The 20,543-nt window shown below is 38.5% G+C and overlaps 1 protein-coding gene across 3 annotated transcripts in view; it reads right to left on the bottom strand.

Moving 5' to 3' along the window:
- The window catches only part of RAD17 (RAD17 checkpoint clamp loader component), a 30,671-nt gene extending 10,180 nt beyond the window's left edge, over positions 1 to 20,491 (bottom strand). For 2 of the 3 annotated variants that reach the window (XM_035713933.2, XM_049103617.1), the window contains exons 1-13: positions 20,338 to 20,491; positions 19,713 to 20,033; positions 19,048 to 19,151; positions 15,760 to 16,008; positions 15,171 to 15,254; positions 9,404 to 9,560; positions 8,568 to 8,704; positions 7,440 to 7,492; positions 7,234 to 7,359; positions 7,074 to 7,143; positions 4,969 to 5,080; positions 1,969 to 2,154; positions 11 to 96 (exon numbers count right to left, since the gene is read on the bottom strand). In XM_035713933.2, coding sequence (XP_035569826.2) covers positions 11 to 96; positions 1,969 to 2,154; positions 4,969 to 5,080; positions 7,074 to 7,143; positions 7,234 to 7,359; positions 7,440 to 7,492; positions 8,568 to 8,704; positions 9,404 to 9,560; positions 15,171 to 15,254; positions 15,760 to 16,008; positions 19,048 to 19,089 — 1,302 coding nt within the window. In that variant the 5' untranslated portion in view covers positions 19,090 to 19,151; positions 19,713 to 20,033; positions 20,338 to 20,491. The remainder of the gene's footprint in view (positions 1 to 10; positions 97 to 1,968; positions 2,155 to 4,968; positions 5,081 to 7,073; positions 7,144 to 7,233; positions 7,360 to 7,439; positions 7,493 to 8,567; positions 8,705 to 9,403; positions 9,561 to 15,170; positions 15,255 to 15,759; positions 16,009 to 19,047; positions 19,152 to 19,712; positions 20,034 to 20,337) is intronic. The other variant, XM_049103613.1, reaches the window with a different exon arrangement.
- Between the last annotated feature and the right edge of the window lie 52 nt (positions 20,492 to 20,543).

The raw sequence follows: 20,543 nt of genomic DNA, 5'->3' as shown, positions 1-20,543 counted from the left end.
AAGACTGTACCTCAGGTTGAACAAGTAAGGTATCTCGCTCATGCTCTGATAAATGTGAAGGCAATCGAGGGGAATCTAATTCTGTTAAAGATGCTCCTGTAAAAAAATTTCTAGAATTACTAAAAATACCACCACCCTATAGTTACATAGAACCACCCATATGAAGATTTTTTTCAGCACTTTAGGCACATAATACCAAACACACTAAGATGTTAAAAAAACAAAGTAACTGGAGGCTTATGTGAGTTGCTTCACTATTACCGTGCCTTGCTACTATATATACAGTGAGTTGCCTCATTATCACTATTAACTCAAATTAGAATTCTGATGCCTGGATTATTAAACTAAATATTCCAATTCTCAAAGTGCTCTGCAGCATTTCACCTTTTCAGCTCTGAGCTGCTTTCTTCTTTGATCCTCAGTCTCAATATAAAAATCTTTACTGTTTTCTCTACTATGTAGGCTGAGATTGCTTTCTGCATGAGAGAACAGGAACCCTGTTCCCTGATACAAGAAGTTATAATGAATGTTGAGAAGGAAAACAAAGAGTAGAAGGAAAATAATTGGTGGGAATAGCCACTGAGGCTATTCAGAGGTAAGAGGATCCAAGGACAGGGGTATGTCTTCACTTTCACCTAAGTGATGCCTGTTTCATTTGGTTCGGGTGGCATGAAGTTTTCCATATAGAAATCCCAAATTTTCAACCATCTGGAAAGAAGAAACTGAGAAATATTAGCCTAAAACAAGAAGGATGCCTGCAGTGAAGAGACAATGAAGCAGAAATACAGAGAGACAATAGAGGACAAAGAGGCAAGGAAGATGAGAATATGGAAAATGGGTATAGGAGGCACCCAGAGTTTTATAGGAAGATTAAAAACAGTCATTTAGAACAAGTGGGTTTTTGGCAACCAGAAAATAGTCTCAGATAAGAACAAGTGTGATAAACATGAAACTTCAGTGAATGCTTGGTTCACATACTATTTGTGACCCAGGAAAGCAGCTATTCTACAAGAGGTATGAAAAACTACCTGGGAGAAAATCAAGGACATTGTACACATAGAACTTTTCTCAATGGTCCATTATGATTATTTATTCAGTGCTGTAACAGGTAAAACGATTCCCAACTATGGCAATAGTTTCCTTCGAAATTTTGTATGAATTGTTTCAATCGATACAAAAGCATGTCTGACCCCACCACCCCAATCCTAATTCTCTTTCTTCAGGATCAGCAGATAGAGAACAATTTTTTTTTTTTAAGATTTTATTTATTTATTCATGAGAGACTCTACAGAGAGAGAGAGGCAGAGACACAGGTAGAGGGAGAAGCAGGCTCCCTGCGGGGAGCCCGATGCAGGACTCGATCCCAGAACTCTGGGATCACGCCCTGAGCCACAGGCAGACGCTCAACCATTGAGCCACCCAGGCATCCTGAGAACTGTTATTTTCCACATAAAAAAACCAGTTTGGGATTTTATTGAAAGGAGAAACAATTTGGAAGCTTAGACATCAGTGATCCAGGTGGAAGGACTGAGGTGAAGCAGGCATTAAAGACAGGAGGGAAACAGGAGGTTGGGGGACAGAGCCAATAGTGAAGAGAAATGTAAAGAGATACAAAGTAGCCTGAAGCTACCTGACAATTTGCCTAGGGTCCTGTGTCCAGAGTTCAGTTCTAAGGGTGCTTTGGACTACCACCAATTGTTGCTAAAATTCTAGAGAACCTGATGTCTTACCTGCAGCAAACTATCTTTTTAAAGATTTACAGTCAGGGATTGAGTCTACAGCTTTTAGATTTAATCCTGTCCATAGTCCAAAAATACTCTAAATACATTCACCTGCTCTGTCTTAGCCCTTGCCCAACAGTGTCAGACCTAGCCCTACCTGCCAAATAAGTGACATTTTCAAAAATTGGTATTTAATGTCAGTTGTAAGACTAACAGATTAAAAAAAAACCATATAGGATTCTCTTACTTTTACAATATAATATTTTCCCCAATGCTCTGAAGAGAAAGAGAGAAACATCTTTGCCACCAATAGCTTGGACTTCTTGGTTTTCAAAAATCGTATCAGTTTTTTTTCTTCGTTTTGATTTTGACAGCATAGCATCTGATTTTATTGAAGATATTCCTTTCTTCCTTGGCCATAAACTGTTTGCTCCTAAATAATATACACCCAAGAGACAATATTGAAAATAAAATTAAAATATGAAAAAACTGACAATATTTTATATACAGTAACACTAAGTATTTTAGTTAAAATATATTTTTCTAATAAATGGTAATTATAAAGTATGTGAACTGAGTAAGAGTTGGCTTTGAGTTGCTATGCTATTAAAATGGAATATAATCTCTCACAACATAGATTTCAAAGTTTCACACATAGAAATGATATATTCTCTAATACAGGCCTATCATTTTGATTTCTCATGGTACTGCTTGTGCAAGGAACTGTTTTTGGTGCATGATATGTATTAGCCAATTAAATCCTTAAAACAACTTGATTAGGGGAGAACTATTATTACGCACATTAAAGATAGGAGATATAAAGGGATTAAGTAACTGCCTCAAGATCATCAGCTAGTGAGTGATTTGAATCCAGGCCGTACAGTTCTGTAGTGCATGTTCAACAGCTATTCTGTATTACCTCTCTACTCATTTGGGCAGTCTTCAATTTATGAATAGATCTGTTTTGACATTTCATTCGTAAATCTACCCTTCAAAACCCAGAATGCATCACTTAAGTAACCTGGAAGAGCAGACAGAACATAGGATCTGGGTTTTATTTTTCTTATTGTCTATCTCATTAAGCTGGTCAAGAATTAAATGGGAAAATATATGATTGCAAATACAGTTCCTGACCCACTCAGAAAATATTTTCTTCCCTTCAAAATTTCTGAGCTCAGAATAATAACATTATAAATGGTAGTTAGGACTGTAAATTGGCTTACTTCAGACTTCTCAACCCATAATTCCAATAGTGAACTAAACACCACTTACATTTATGTGCCTGAATGAGAATTCCAGTTTCAGTTGTATTATGCTGCCTATTTACTTTTCTCTCAGTTATTTTGAAAAGGAAAGATGTAACCTAAACAAACAAGTTTCACTTGTAGGTAGATACTAGGATTTCAAATAGATTTTGAGAGCTCCAAAGATGGCTTTTAATTTTTCAAGGTCAATTCTTCAGTGTGAAATATCAAGTAAGGTGCTTGGTTAAATGTTTTCTGATGAGGACAATGTTCAAGAAACCATGTGCTATCTCTCTATATATACTTTTTAAAGATTTATTTGAGAGAGCGAGTGAGAAAGCATGCAAGCATGCGAGTGGGGGGAGGGGGCAGAGGGAGAGAATCGTCAAGCAGACTCCCTGAGTGCCAAGCCCCACATGAGGCTCCATTCCATGACCCAGAGGATCATGACCTGAGCCAAGACCAGGAGTTGGTCACTCAAGCTACTGAGCCACTCAGGTTCCCTTTTGTTTTTAAGTAGGTTCCATGCCCAATGTGGAGCCTAACACAGGGCTTGAACTCAGGACCCTGAGATCAAGACCTGAACTAAGATCAAGAGTCAGACACTGGGGCAGCCCAGATGGCTCAGTGGTTTAGCGCCGCCTTCAGCCCGGGGTGTGATCTTGGAGACTCAGGATCGAGTCCCATGTCGGGCTCCCTGCATGGAGCCTGTTTCTCCCTCTGCCTGTGTCTCTGCCTCTCTCTCTCTCTCTGTCTATCTCATGAATAAAAACAAAAGAGTCAGACACTTAACCAACTGAGCCACTAAGGAGCCTCTATGCTATCTCTATACGGCATGATACTGCACCCTTTTTTACAATAAAGGTAAATCAATTTGCTAAATTTATCATATATAAATTAAAAATAAATAAAAAGCAAACCTACCTACACACAATACTATATATTTTTTAAAAAATGTATTTATTTTGGAGAGAGAGCATGCCCACGTGCACAAAGCAGGGACGGTGAGAGGGAGAGAGAGAACCTTAAGCAGGCTCCATGTCCAGTGTAGAGCCCCACCTGGGGCTTGATCTCACAACCCTGAAATCACAACCTGAGCTGAAGAGTTGGATGCTTAACCTACTGAGCCACCGAGGAGCCCCTTAGCACAATACTTATTAAAATTCATTAACAGGGCAGCCCCAGTGGTACAGCAGTTTGGTGCCCCCCTGCAGCCCGGGGCATGATCCTGGAGACTTGGGATGGAGTCCCACAATGGGCTCCCTGCATGGGGCCTGCTTCTCCCTCTGCCTGTGTCTCTGCCTCTCTCTGTGTGTCTCTCATGAATAAAAAAATCTTTAAAAAAATAAAATTCATTAATAGCTGACCATTTATTGACTCCTTTTTTTTTTCCCATTCCTTAATCTATATCAACCACTGGAATACACATTCACTTTTCACACAACTCTAAGAGAGGTTCTCATACAAAAGATGAGAATATGCAGACACAAAATGATTGTCATTTGCAAGATTAATCACCAGTAAATGACAGAGGATTTTCACCCAAGAAGTCTCATCTAAATTAACTTTTAAAAAAAATTTTATTTATTCATGAGACACAGAGAGAGAGAGAGAGAGAGAGAATGAGAGAGAGAGGCAGAGGGAGAAGGAGACTCCATGCAGGGAGCCTGACGTGGGACTCGATCCTGGGTCTCCAGGATCACACCCTGTGCTGAAGGCGGCGATAAACCGCTGAGCTACCCGGGCTGCCCTCCAAATTAACTTTAAAAAGTAAAGTAGCAAAACCATCAGGTTTTGTCTCAGGTATACAGATACATACAATGACATGTTAACAGGGGTGCGTGTATGCATGAGTACATACATGATTTTATAGAAGTCTCAAAACAAACAGTAGATGGAGATATATATTAATTAAAAGTTAAAATGGTTTATTTTCATTTCACAAACAATTAAGAGGAAGTTAGTTACCCAAATAATGCTGTAAAAATTTATCTTTCAGTTACCTTTCGAAGAAGAAAACTGGAGGCTATTTATTGCACTTCTGATATCACCAGAACATCCTTGACAGAGCAACTCCAGAGAAGTTTTATCAGGGACAATAGTATTTCCTCCATTCTAAAATGAAAGATTAAAGCTTGAAAAAACTAGTTTCTAGGTCTTTTTATTTTTTAAGATTTTATTTATTTATTTATTCATGAGAGATAGAGAGAGAGAGAGGCAGAAATACAGGCAGAGGGTGAAGCAGGATGCATGCAGGAAGCCCGATGTGGGACTCGATCCCAGGTCTCCAGGATCAGGCCCTGGACTGAAGCCCAGGTAAACCGCTGAGCCACCGGGGCTGCCCTTACTTATTTAAAGTAATCTCTACACTCAACGTGGTGGCTCCAACTCAAGACCCCGAGTTCAAGAGTTGTATGATCTTCAAATGAGCCAGCCAGGCACCCCTGCATCTTGTTATTTTTTGACATTAAACTGTATTTTCTCACGTTACTAAATATTCTCACAACACTAATGATATAATACCGCACCATAATAATTGCTTCTTCTATTACTGGACTCCATTTGTTTCTAATTTTTTACTATTAATAGTTTTTATTTACTCCACTAAGTGTTGTACATAACATAATTTTGTTTAATCCTCAAAGTAACCACTCCCTTGGAGATTTCCTTCAGTTACTATCTGAGGGGTGCAAAAAAAAAAAAAAAAAAAATTCCGTTTCATGTAACATCTAGTCGATTTGTAGCAGTAGGGCCCCCTAGAACCATGCTGCTGGGAGAAGTTCCATCATTATTTGAAAGACAGAAGGGCAGCCCTGGTGGCGCAGCGGTTTGGCGCCGCCTGCAGCCTGGAGTGTGATCCTGGAGACCTGGGATCGAGTCCCACATCGGGCTCCCTGCATGGAGTCTGCTTCTCCCTCTGTCTGTGTCTCTGCCTCTCTCTCTCTCTGTGCCTATTAATAAATAAATAAAACCTTTAAAAAAAAATGATGCACTAAAAATGACAACATAAAAAAATAAAAAATAAAAAATAAATAAAAAAAAATAAAAATAAAAAAAATAAAAAAAAAAATAAATAAAAATGACAACAACAGCGGGACACCTGGGTGGCTTAGCTATAGAGCACCTGACTTTGGCTCAGGGCATAAACCTGGGGTCCCAGGATCGAGTCTCATATCGGGCTCCCTGTGTGGAACCTGCTTCTCCTTAAATTAAATAAGTAATTAAGTAAGTAAATAAATAAATAAGACAACAGCTGTTTTACAACAATGTTAATATATAGAACACTGAACTGTACACTTAAAAAATAATTAAGATGGTATAGTTGGTAATACTGTATTATTAAATATTAAATAATACTGTTAAGAGTGTAGATCTTCGCACCACAAAAAAGAAATGGTAATTACATTAAGTGATGGAGGTGTTGTGTAATGCCACAGTGGTAATCATTGTGCAATATGTAAGTATATCAAATCAATATGCTGTACACTTTAAACTTATATGATAAGTATATCTCCACAACATCAGAAAATAAATGGTTAAGATGGTAAATTTTATGTATGTTTTTTTTACCACAATAAAAAAACCTGACAATAGGATAAAAGTAGAGTAGGACTGTTGATGAGGTACCTAGATGCCAGGAAACATTTTCTTGATAGTAGACACAATTTAGAGCACTAAAGTCAAGCAAAGACAAATTTATCTCAATGTGAAAGACAAAGCTAGGTTTTTTTTTTTTTTTCAAAGCTAGGTTTAATAGAGAAAGGGTAAGGATTTTTAAAATCAATATTTCCTGCCTTTTCTAGAACGACAGGCCTGTTGAATATAATCAAGTATTTTAATTCTAAAAAGTGAAATAATATATGTTTCTAACTCTGCAAGTGTGGCTTTCTAAAGTTACAATATAAGGGGCGGCCCGATGGCTTAGCGGTTTGGTGCCACCTTTGGCCCAGGGTGTGATCCTAGAGGCCTGGGATCAAGTCCCATGTCAGGCTCCCTGCATGGAGCTTGCTTCTCTCTCTGCCTCTGTTTCTAATAAATAAATAAAATCTTTAAAATAAATAAATAAAATTACAATATAAGATTCAAATTAGTTTCTTAAGAGGCTTACCTTGTTAGCTTCCATTGTCACTATTCGATTAAGAAATTTCATCATAATTGTTGGTGCCACAGGGTTAAAACTGTCAAAAGTTTTATGAAGAAAGGTAGTGGTTACATGATTATTTTAAAAATACAATGTATGAACACTACAAGCAGAAGTTTACTCTTACCTAATGTTTGCTATAGCACACTCTTCCTGAATTTCTTTGGGAAACAGTAACCTTTGATTATTATCTCCACTGAGACTGTCAGAAATTATAAATATTAGAGGACATCGACCAGTGTGCACATATCTCCTAAAATAAAATACAGCAATGTTGAACTATAAACTATTGCCATTTAATTCAACGTTTGAGGAGACTTCACGGAAACTCACCTGAGAATTTCATGTAAAGTATGAGAATCTCGGTAAAACTGGTTAGGTAAATCCTATTAAAAAATAGTAAGTATTAGTTCTATTATTTTGTGGAAAAAAAAAACTTTTTTAAAGATTTTATTTATTTATTCATGAGAGACACAGAGAGAGAGAGGCAGAAACACAGACAGAGGGACCAGAAACAGGTTCCATGCAGGGAGCCTGATGTGGGACTCATTCTCAGCACTCCAGGATCATGCCCTGGGCCAAAGGCAGACACTCAACCACTGAGCCACCCGGGTGTCCCTATTCTTGTGTGAATTTTTTTTTTTTTTTTAAGATTTTATTTATTTAGGGCAACCCTGGTGGTGCTGTGGTTCAGCGCCACCTACAGCCCGGGGTGTGATCCTGGAGACCGGGGATCGAGTCCCACATCGGGTTCCCTGCATGGAGCCTGCTTCTCCCTCGGCCTGTGTCTCTGCCTCTCTCTCTCTCTCTCTCTCGCTGTGTCTATGAATAAATAAATAAAATCTTAAAAAAAAAAAAAGATTTTATTTATTTATTCAGAGCGGGGGGCGGGGGAGCAGAGTCACAGGCAGAGAGAGAAGCAGGCTCCATGCAGGGAGCCCAATGTGGGACTCAACCCTGGGTCTCCAGGATCAGGCCCTGGGCTGAAGGCGGTGCTAAACCGCTGAGCCACCGGGCTGTTCCTTGTGTGAATTTATACAAGATTCATATTTACCAAATTAAGGGAAAAAATGTTTCCTATTCAATGTACTATAACTAAAACTTTTATAGAAATTAAGGAAAATGTGAAAAAGTAGGTATCTTAAACAATAAAATGCATCAATGGGAAACCCAATTTTCAGATCAAATTTCTTAGGGTCACTACTAGTTACAGTATTTTCACTAAGACATCCAAATTATTGCTTTTCTACACTTAAGCCATTATAGTTTTAAAGTTCATTAATCTATAGCCACTCTATTCATGTTTACTGAAAAAGACCTGAGGTTTCTGCTATCAGGGAGCCTTCATGTTATATTTTACTACCATTAATACTAGGGAGAAAGTTAATGCTACTATCGGTAAGATATAGCTTGCAATTATTTACTCAATAGCTACAGCAGGATCTCAAAATTTGTCCATACTTCAACCAGAATTATCCTCTTATCAGTTCTTAGATCATCTCCAAGCATTTGTAGTTTGTTATATTTTGTTGCTCTAAGTAGAAACTCCTTAAAAACTGCTATCTGAGATTGGTAGGGAAATACATGGAAGCTTGATTCTGAAAACAAAACAAAACAAAAAAAAACATATTTAACACTTTCAACAAATTATGTATACATATTACACATATGTATGTAAACACATGTTTCTAAACATATTCGCATATACCTGAAGGAGCTCACAACAGTGTAGATTTTTTCTATTTAGGCAAAACTGCAGAAATTTAAAATAGGATATTCATTTCAAAAGACAAGAGTCATCATGGACAATGTATTTTCTATACCAATGAATATAATATAGAATTAACTGACTTCATGAAACAGCTGTCAATATAATAGTCACACAACTGGTAACAACATTTATATGTTTTTGCCTACACAATGAAGATACTCCAAATGAGTATGCTGACGATGAATCAATGTCAGACTTAATTCTCAAAGAATCCCATTCTCCTCTACTGGAAGAAAGCTTCCCCTCTTCTCCTGAAATTTTTTCTCTGAAATGGGTAAGTATGAAAGAAAATGCTCTCATATGGCTTCATTTGACTGCTATTCCTATTTTCTGAAGCTATTGATAGTGGGCAGAAGCCAATCTAGCAAAGGAGTGACAACATGGATTTTCCTCATAAAAACATATACCCAAAAGGATCTTAGGGAAAAAAAAAGGATCTTAGGAATCTCAAGAATATAGATGGGAAGTCTCAAACCTTTAAACATACTTTTCCCACTATTTCCACTACCTTCATAGCAAACCTTACCAGGATTAAATATCTCCTTGAAATCATCTTTTTGGAAGTCTGGTAAAATTGGATTACTCCACTCTTGTACTTGAATACCATGCTCTTTTGATAGTATTTTTACAGTTGTCGTTTTCCCACATCCAGGAGGACCTGTTATTAATAAAATAGATCCACCCTAAAACCAAATACAAACATTAATCAAAATTCAAAGTAACTGGAATGCTAGACTATTATGTTTGAATTTTCTTTCAAATACTAGTTACTTCTATAAATATTTACTTAATCTCTGGTATATCCTAATATTTCACTGATGTTAGCTGGATTATACCAGCATTAGATAAAACAGGATAATCTTATTTCCTAAACTTTAAGCATAGCTGCTGATAATTCTTCAATTCTTATATTATGTCCCTCCCAAGGACTACTTAGACAAAACAACTAAACTTCAGCTATATTAAGGAAGTAATGTCTGAATAAAGTATTTATAGACGTTACCTGAATTCAAAATTCTACCTTAATACAGATCTCTTTGGAATTTCTTTTTTAAGGTTTTATTTATTCATGAGAGGCAGAGAGAGAGGCAGAGACACAGGCAGAAGGAGAGGCAGGCTCCCCACGGGTATCCCGATGCAGGACTTGATCACGCCCTGAACCAAAGGCAGACACTCAACCACTGAGCCAACCAGGAGTCCTGATCTCTTTGGATTATATGCATTAGTACTAAACAAGTATAATATTCTTACAGGAGGATGTTAGAATATGATTCTTTAAGAAATGTATATTAAGAAACATACTTTACAGAGCTAGAACTCCAAGAGACTATATAGGTTATAGGTCACAATAGTATCTCCTTGTATAATAAATCACATAAAAAAGTTAAAGTTTGAGCAGCCCCGATGGCCCAGCGGTTTGGCGCTACATTCAGCCCGGGGTATGATCCTGGAGACCTGGAATCGAGTCCCACATCGGGCTCCCTGCATGGAGCCTGCCTTTCCCTCTGCCTGTCTCTGCCTCTCTCTCTTTGTGTGTGTCTGTCATGAATAAATAAAATCTCTTAAAAAAAAGTTAAAGTTTAAAAAACAAAAAGTTAAAGCTAAAAAAATATCAGAAGATTTCCTACATTCTCTGGTGAGGAAATCCTTGCTCAACTGTTTACCTTTACTAACTTATAAATAAGTGCCCTAGTACTTGGCCCCAGAAGAGAACCAGTCTCACTTTTTAAAATGTATGAGTGCATGAGTCATAGTGATACCGGCCATGACTAATGATTCAATAATATATATCAAATATGGTTTCTTTAAAAACAAATATAAAACAAGTTTATATATATATATATATAAATTTTTTTTTTTTTTAAAGATTTTATTTTATTTACTCATGAGAGACACAGAGCTGGAGAGAGAGAGGCAGAGACACAGGCAGAGGGAGAAGCAGGCTCCATGCAGGGAGCCCGACATGGGACTTGATCCTGGATCTCCAGGATCACGCTCTGGGCTGCAGGCGGCGCCAAACCGCTATGCCACCGGGGCTGCCCAACAAGTTTATATTTTGATGACTTGAGGTAAATGTGGACAGAGAAATATTGGTAGGAACCTTACTCCTTATTTCTCCTAGGAACTATGATTCACTCTTTGCTTATTGTTTCTTGTAACTTTACAGGACACACCTAATGTAAATAATGATAACTGACTACTTTCAAGCAGTAGTCTTTTATTTAAAAAAAAGATGAAGATCAAGCCTGCACACCCACATATGTTTCTTAGATAACAGAGTGAAGCATCTTGTTTTCTGACATAGTGAGTACAGCCACATAGTAAGTTTTGCTTCCAGTAAGAGAAGTGGGAGATAGTCTATCACAACACTAAAACATGAAGACTTTTGTTAATGTTTCTATCATCTACATTATAATAGTTTCCTTTTTTTAAGTTTCCTCATTTTTTTAAAGTGAAATATAAATAACATATAGCAACCTGATAGTTTCAAATGTACATCATAGTGATTCGATAGTTTTATGTGTTATAGTATGATTATCGTGGTAAGTCTGGACCATGTATCACCACACAGTCACTTGCAATATTGACTGTATCCCTTATGCTGTACATTTCCATCAAATTATAATAGTTTTACTATATTTTGAAAGATGTTTCCCTGAATAATTAAATTCAGCGAATATTTTAAGTACTTACATTTTTTTTTACTTACAATACATTTAAGAAAAAATAATTTTAGCTTCCCAAAGAAAATTCTTGAAGTTATCAAACATGTTTTTGAATAAAATGTCTTAAGATTACTGACATCATTGAATTTTTATATAAAAAAGAGTATATGATTGATGAGATTCCAAATTCTTAGAGGAAGAAAGCTTTTAAAACCGTAGAGGAAATATTTTCCCAAATGCCAACATATACACACACACCTAAGTTTATTAGAATATTAACAGTAACATGTATAGATTTATTTATTTATTTATTTTTTTAATTTATGATAGGCACACAGTGAGAGAGAGAGAGGCAGAGACACAGGCAGAGGGAGAAGCAGGCTCCATGCACCGGGAGCCCGACGTGGGATTCGATCTCGGGTCTCCAAGATCGCGCCCTGGGCCAAAGGCAGGCGCCAAACCGCTGCGCCACCCAGGGATCCCATAACATGTATAGATTTAGAACATGATAATGTTTATACTTAAAAGGTACTGGCAAGTAAGAAAACATAGTGAACACTGAAATTATAAAAATATTAGCTGAGCTAAGAAAATGCCTGGATGTAAGTGCATCAGGGAAATTGCCCAAGAATCTACTCACAGAAGGGAGATTTTTATGAGCCAGTGGAGGGATACCAATGCTGACACTGCAAATCAACCTTAAATACATTATCTAAACCCTAAACCAAATGGTTAAATCCACAGACCAGACAGAAAAATACCTCGATTTAAAAAAGAGAAAGGTCTGTTAACATGAAAGGCAACTAAAACACTAACTCCTTCATGTCAAAGTTGAAAATTAAAGGCAATGAATTAAAATCTATCCTGTGTTTCCATTTGGAACTGTATTTAAAGGTAACTAGCCCGTTAGTGATGGCAAACTATTCTTCATAGAAAAATGCCAAAAAAGAAAGAAAAAAAAAAATGCCAGATGGGCAGCCCAGGTGGCTCAGTGGTTTAGCGCCGCCTTCAGCCCGGGGTGTGGTCCTGGAGACCCGGGATCGAGTCCCACGTCGGGCTCCCTGCATGGAGCCTGCTTCTCCCTCTGCCTGTGTCTCTCATGAATAAATACATAAAATTAGAAGAAAGAAAGAAAGAAAGAAAGAAAGAAAGAAAGAAAGAAAGAAAGAAAGAAAGAAAGAAAGAAAGAAGAAAGAAAGAAAGAAAGAAAGAAAGAAAGAAAGAAAGAAGAAGGAAAGAAAGAGAAGAAGAAAGAAAGAAAGAAAGAAAGAAAGAAAGAAGAGAAGAAAAATAAAGAAAAGAAAAGAAAAAAAAGAAAAGAAAAGAAAAAAGAAAAGAAAGAAAAAAGAAAAAAGAAAAGGAAGGGAAGGGAAGGGAAAGAAAAAGATAGATGCCAGCTAACAATTACAGAATAGTAAAATTTAAAAATCACCATTTCACAGGGCGCCTGGGTGGCCCAGTCAGTTAAGAATCTGCCTTTGAAAAAAAAAAAAAAAAAAAAAAGAATCTGCCTTTGCTCAAGTAATGATCCTGGGGTCATGGGATCAAGTTCTGAGTTGGGCTCCCTAACTCAGCAGAGTTGGCTTCTCCCTCTGTCCCCCTCCCCACCATTTATGCTCACTGGCTCTCAAATAAATAGAATTTTTTTTTTTAAGATTTTACTTATTTATTCACGAGAGACACAGAGAGAGAGAGAGAGAGAGAGAGAGTCACAGACACAGGCAGAGGGAGAAGCAGGCTCCATGCAGGGAGCCCAACATGGGACTCGATCCCAGGTCTCCTGGATCACACCCTGGACTGAAGGCAGCGCGAAACCACAGAGCCACCCAGGGCTGCCCAAATAAATAGAATCTTAAAAAAAAAAAAAAAAAAAAGCCACATCACAATCTTTTTTTTTTTTTTAAGATTTTATTTATTCATGAGAGACACAGAGAGAGAGAGGCAGAGACACAGGCAGAGGGAGAAGCAGGCTCCCTGCAGGGAGCCCAATGTGGGACTTGATCCCGGGACTCCAGGATCACCCCCTGGGCTGAATGCAGCGCTAAACCGCTGAGCCACCTGGGCTGCCCCCACATCACAATCTTAACAAAATAACTGAATTCAAGCAAGGACTGAAAATGGATGCTAAAGCACTTACACTTACATGAAAGACTGCTGGGGAAACAGACATTTAACATTGTCAAATTAACTCCCCATATGTTATGTGGCAGCAGGGAAAATAATTTCACGACGAAGTTTTCTATTTTCTTAATTTAGTGATCAAACTTAATATGAAAGACAGCAGGAAAACCAAACCTGTTTTATAGTATGGTACAATATAAAATATACATAGTATTTTAAAAGTATTCTTACAAAAATGTTCAACTTGAGTCTAATCAAACCCTTGAGTCAAATTTCCAGGCTATAGGAAATACAGGATAGAAGAACAAGCTAGTCATCAAGAGGAAACCTGACAAATCTGGAATGTGACAGTTCTACAGGTCACCTGGGCTGGCCTCTTCAGTAAGGCAATGTCTTAGAGAAAAAGAGGGTAAAAGGGGACCATTCTAGATTTTAGAAGACCTAAGAAATCTAACAATCAAATGCAATGTGTGGTCCTTGATTAGATCCTGGTTGTAACAAATCTATACTATACTATACTACATATAATAAATCTATACTACATATAACATTCTGCAGACAAATGGAGAAATGTGAATATGAAATAAACATTAGGTAACCTCAAGGAATTATAATTAATTTTGTTAGACAGAATAAGGGTACAGTTGATTATGAAAGTGCTTTACTTAAAAAAAAAGAAAAAAGTGGCATACTAATGTTTCCAGAAGTCTGAAAGAAATGTCACATATTCGTATTTTAAAATACTTTATATAAATACTTCGAAATATTTAAGAGTGGAAATGATGGGTACATAATGGGCATTATAGTATTCATTTATTATTCTATTTTCTTTTATGTTTGAAGAATCTCAAAATAAAGTTAAGTTTAAGAGAGAGAAAGAATATTCTAGCTTGGAGGCTAAGAGTGATCACAGAATTAGGAAGTGAAACAAAAAACATCAGCCTTAAAATGAATGATGACTGTTTTAGGCTGTATTTAGTACAAAAACTAATATGTAATTTGCCTGCTTGCTTCAGCGTAAGATAATCTGATGTGCTAAATATACTAGCACCCTAACTGGCATATTATGCTTTATAATGATGATAAGACTTAAGCAGGAAAAAGAGGTACAAGTAAAGGAGATATCTCAAAAATTTTGAGTCTTTAGCAAAGTTTATAGTAGCAAATCAGAAACTTTTTTTATCTTAGGTGATCTGGACTTAACAAAATCACCATAAAAATTTAGCTTCTTCGGGGAGCCGGGGTGGCTCAGTGGTTTAGCGCCGCCTTCAGCCCAGGGCCGGATCCTGGAGACCCAGGATCGAGTCCCACATCAGGCTCGCTGCATGGAGCCTGCTTCTCCCTCTGCTTGTGTCTCTGCCTCTCTCTCTCCCTCTCTGTGTGTCTGTCATGAATAAATAAATAAAATCTTAAAAAAAAAAAAACTTAGCTTCTTACAACCCCCTGTAAATCAGAGAAACACACGTCATGTTATATATTTTAAAAACACATTTCTTATTGAATTACCTGTTTTGGTTGCCTTTCTATGACTTTAGCTTTTAACCAGGTTTCAACCTCTTCAATTTTCTTTTTATGCACAGCAAGTTCATGCTAAAAATTTCAAGTTTAAAATAAAACATTTTAACTCAAGGATTTTTGATATAGCAGCACATATTAATCTAAATCAAACATTTTAAATGAAAAAACTAGCAAACAACATGCTATGGGAAACAGTCTTTATTATTACACTTTTGTATATTGAAAAATTCTATTCTTAATGCTGACACCATTGTATGAGACTTTGGGGCAGGTTTGGAATTATGTAATTTTTTGAAATCCTGAAATACATTTTGGGATGTGAATAGGGAAAGATATTACATTTAAGAAAAAAATTAACAGATCAATTCTGTGTTGGGATTAAATTAAATCTAAGACAAATATCCAATGGTAATTTCAAAGTAACTTGAGAAATGCTGAGAAACAGAACATAATAAAAACTAGGAATTATCTTTTTTCTAATTAATTCAAAGCTTTTTATGAGTAATAATCTAAAAATGTACAATCTTCTCCCTCCTGAAATTAAATTATGTATGCCTGTTTGCATTGTATACAGTACCTGAGTTTCTGGTTTGTATTTATCCACCCATGGTTCATTTTCAGACAGATATTCTTTTGAATTTTCGAGACCATAAACGTGTTCTGATGGCTTTTCTCTTTTTCTAGCTGGAAATCTGCTACTTTCTAATCTCGAAGGCACATTTTTCCTTCTGTGACTTGAATTATTCACACCTAATGATGTGGCAGTAATAGAGATGCACGTACTCTCTGAAAAATCATCAAATGATGGGTCTACCCAGTCTGTTACCTGAAAAAAAGAAATCATATAAGCATTACATTATCTGCATTTATTCCCTACATAAGTACTCTACAAAAAAAAAAATTTTGACATATTTGCAACATTTTAAATAAAAACCTCAGAAACTAGTTCTTTAAATTAAGACTGCCACAGTACATATTATTTTTTTACTTCATGGTTGGTACATATACATATTTGTCCACTTGACCAGGGCAAAGACAAATGCCATATAAAGGAATATAGAATACAAACTTAATTTTTTTACTAATAATCTTCCCAGTATAAAACAGACTGATTCTTCTTAAGCTCATTTGTAGGACTGAAACATGAATATTAAAATTATGTACCAAAAAAGAAGCAAAACAAAGAAATACAATATTTTAACCACATATAACTGTACAAAGAGTAAACCTGCCCTGTCCTGGTTAATACATTCACAAACCAAGAACCATTGCATATAGCTAAATAATCCCTAGCATCTTTAGGACTTGGAGAAGATAAAGCCTAAGAATCCTAATGCTATGAATATTTTGTAAATCATGATTATATTACTCTTCAGCCCATAAAGGAAATACTATTTTCATAAAAGGGAAGCAGGCTTTCCAGGGAGGATGATTTGTTTACCAGATTCATCTAAGAAAACAAAACTGGGATAAAAGAGCAGGAAAGTCAGTGAGTCCTACCTCATGTTCTTCTGGTCTATAGAAATTGCTGATCTTTCTCTACATTTCCCTCTAACATTACCTTTTTTATTTTTTAATTTCTATTTATTTTTAAGATTTTCTTTCTTTATTTATTCATGAAAGATACACACAGAGTGAGAGAGAGGCAGAGACACAGGCAGAGAGAGAAGCAGGCTCCATGCAGGGAGCCCGACGCGGGAATGGATCCCGGGACCCCAGGATCACGCCCTGCGCCAAAGGCAGGAGCTAAACCACTGAGCCACCCAGGGATCCCCATCATTACCTTTTTTAAAGAATCCTTTCAAAATACACACGGAGAAAGATGATGAATCAAACAATTTAAACCCAAAACTACTTAGGAGTGTTAAAAACTTTTCTTTTAGCAAAAAATTTATTTTTTTAAAGATTTTATTTATTTATTCATGAGAGATAGAGAGAGCAAGAAGCAGAGACACAGGCAGAGGGAGAAGCAGGTTCCATGCAGGTAGCCCGATGTGGGACTCGATCCCGGGACCCCAGGATCATGCCATGGGCCAAAGGCAGGTGCTAAACCACTGAGTCACTCCGGGATCCCCAGCAACTAAAATTTTTAAGATGAATTTTCTTAACATTCCCATGTTATAAATCTAAAAATTTAGCTTAGTACATGGATTTTGAAATTCCTTGGCTGGCTAGTAGGGAGGAATCAAGATTATATTTCTCCTGAAGAATACTCAACCATAGTTGTGAACGATTTGTTACACAATGCTGAGGAAAAGCAAGCTGGGGGTTAGAACTACTTTAGGAATGAAAGTCACACTTCACACCCCCTTTAAGGAGAGAAGGTTAAGAATATTCTTGTCAGTGAGAAAAGAAATGAAGACCTATGGGGAAAAATTTCAGTCATAGCCAAATAATTAATTTCTTATTCTTCAAGACTGTCCATAATACTACAATTTTGGCTCTTTTCTTCTATTTTTAAGAATATGCGGGCATTTTTAAGAATGAGTGGCTCAGTTGGTTAAGTTTCTGCTCAGGTGGTGATCTCAGAGTCCTGGGATGGAGCCCCACCTGTGAAGTGTGCTTCTCCCTCTCCCTCTGCCTTCCCCCAGCTCCTGCTGGTGCGCTCTCAAATAAATAAACAAAATCTTAAAAAAAAAAAAAAAATTAGAGTATGCAGGGGTACCTGGGTGGCTAGACGGTTGAACCTTGACTCTTGGTTTCAGCTCAGGTGGTGATCTTAGGGTCGTGAGATTGAGCAGAGCCTGTTTAAGACTCTCTCTTCCTCTGCCTCTCCCCTGGCTCACTGAAACTCTCTCAAAATAAATAAATAAATCTTAAAAAAAAAAAAAGAGTATGTAAAAATATGTTATATTAAACCTTTTGATAGCAAATCTGATCTTGCAATTCTGATCTCAAGTTACTTATACATTTTATAATTTTGTTTCTTACATAAACGTGGACTCCTATTTACTTGGGGAGGGGGGAGGGAGAAACAGTGAAGTTTAATAATTTACTTAGAATCAGAGAAAAAAGGGACCCACCACTAGGAAAATAACTACCCTGTAAATGACCATGACACTGAATGACCCCCATCCTACTCTACCACTAGCCTTGCTGATAAAACATGAGTTTTACGAGGCAGGGCTTGTGGTTAAGCTTTATTTTTATCTGTTTTTTTTAAGATTTTCCTTATTCATTTATTTGAGAAAGAGCGAGACAGACAGGGAGGAAAGGGGCAGAGGGGGAGGGAGAGAGAGGAAGAGAATCCTAAACAGACTCAGCACTGAGCACACAATCCACTGCAGAGCTCAATCCCACAACCCCAGAGATCATGACCTGAACCAAAACCAAGAGTCTGATGCTCAACTCACTGAGCTTCCCCCTCCTCCCTCCCCCTGTCCCGACACCTCTTGTTGTCATGCATCAACACTACCTGTGACTCATATATTTCTTTTTACTGATTTTTCATTCAAGAGATTTCAGCCTTTCTTTGTGACAGAGATGGCAAACACTTTTTCAAAAATTAACGTTGTGCTGGGATCCCTGGGTGGCACAGCGGTTTGGTGCCTGCCTTTGGCCCAGGGCGTGATCCTGGAGACCCGGGATCGAGTCCCACGTTGGGCTCCTGGTGCATGGGGCCTGCTTCTCCCTCTGCCTGTGTCTCTGCCTCTCTCTCTCTCTCTCTCTCTCTCTGTGGCTTTCATAAATAAATAAAAATTTTTTAAAAATTAACGTGCTTTTAGTCATTTCACGATTTATTATTACAATTTTTAGACCACTAATTAGAACGTTACTGGGCATCGCTACTTTAATGGCATTAAGAACATGCAGAAAAATCATTATTTGGAGACAATTATGACATAGCCATTTTAGCATATCATACCTTTGTGGAAGATACCTTTGGTCTAAGAAAAGTTTTTGACATTATAAACTGTAATAGCTCCCATCCGTAGTATGCAACCTGTAGTACATTAAAGTATAATTCACCTAAGGAAAACAAAAGAGGAGAGAGAGAAAAAAAAAACTCAAATGAGGAAAAAATAGGAAACAGAAATATAGTGATATAAACCTAATATGCAGTATGATAAAGGCTCAAGAACTAGTGAGACAAAAAAAAAAAAAAAAAAGAACTAGTGAGATGACGTCAGCATAGGTGAAGGAGTCCAAAATGCTAAAATAAAGTTTACTTTAAAAAAAATAAGTAAAAATAAATAAATAAATAAAGTCTACTTTTAATTACTATAAATGAGTCAACCCCCAAGGGGTATCAACAGCACGTGAACTCAATAATGTATTAGAGAAAGTGGAAAAAAAAAAAAAAAAAACTCGGCATGTCACCAGTGAGAAAACCAGACAATTCTCTCTGCGTGGTTCCTGTGCTGAAAGTTTGAATTTCCCTCATTTTATTTTATTTATTTTTAATTTCCCTCATTTTAAATTACAGTTCCAGGTTACCCAAATCCCCGCAAAATTTCAAAAAAAAAAAAAAAAAAAAAAAAGCAACCCCAAACAGCAACCTCACCAGGTAACAAATCCACTTGTACTTACTTTGGGAAAAGACTTTAAACCTGACCGTTCATGACCCTTGTGACCGACGGGGAGAGCCGCGGGCCGCGCTGGGTCTCCGACCCCGACCGAGCCCGGCGTCCGCAGCAGCCGGGGGCTGAGCCGGGGGCTCGGGGCGTGGGGCCGGCAGGTGCGCACCCGCGGCGGAGACGCTCGGGCGGCGCGTGTAGGGCGTGCAGGCTTCCACGCGCGACCAAACCAAGCGCTCGCGGTGCGAGGGGCCTCGGCTCTGAAGGTGCACAAAACACGTACGGAGGAGCCGCCGCCGGCAGGGCTGCTCTCACGGCCGGGGCGCCAGTCGCTCTGTGAAAGCGAGACCGACAGTTACCTCCTTTCAGAAAGAAGCCGAGGGTCCCGGGTGACGTCAGGTTCCGGCGGTGGAAGCGACCCCCTCCCCCCTCGCGCCGCGGAGCCGAGGCCCGGGCGCTGCCCGCCGGGGGCCCCGAGGCGGCGAGAGCCGAGCCCCGACCGCGGCCAGCAGGGTGCACTCCCACCGCTCGGCCGCAAGGGGAGGGAAGGGCAGCTCGGAGGAGGGGCGCCGGGGACGCGGGCCGGCGCGGGGGCGGACACGGGATTCACGGCGGGGCCGCGGCCGCGGCGGCCTTACTTTCCGGGAGCTGCATCCCCTCGTGGGCGGAGAGGAGCGGACGAGCCCGGGCTCTGCTCCCGCCCAAGGACCCGCTCCCGGCCCCGCTCGGGCCCAGCGCCGAGCCTGTCGGAGGTCCCGCCCCCCGGGGGCCTTCGGGGCCGGCCGGCGCTTCCGCGACGCGCGGAGAAGGGCGGCCTCCGACGGAGCCGGGCTGGGGCGTCTCC

This window comes from Canis lupus, chromosome 2 (genome assembly GCF_003254725.2).
Source record: "Canis lupus dingo isolate Sandy chromosome 2, ASM325472v2, whole genome shotgun sequence".
Classification (NCBI taxonomy): domain Eukaryota; kingdom Metazoa; phylum Chordata; class Mammalia; order Carnivora; family Canidae; genus Canis; species Canis lupus.
This window is presented reverse-complemented; position numbering and strand designations above follow the sequence as displayed.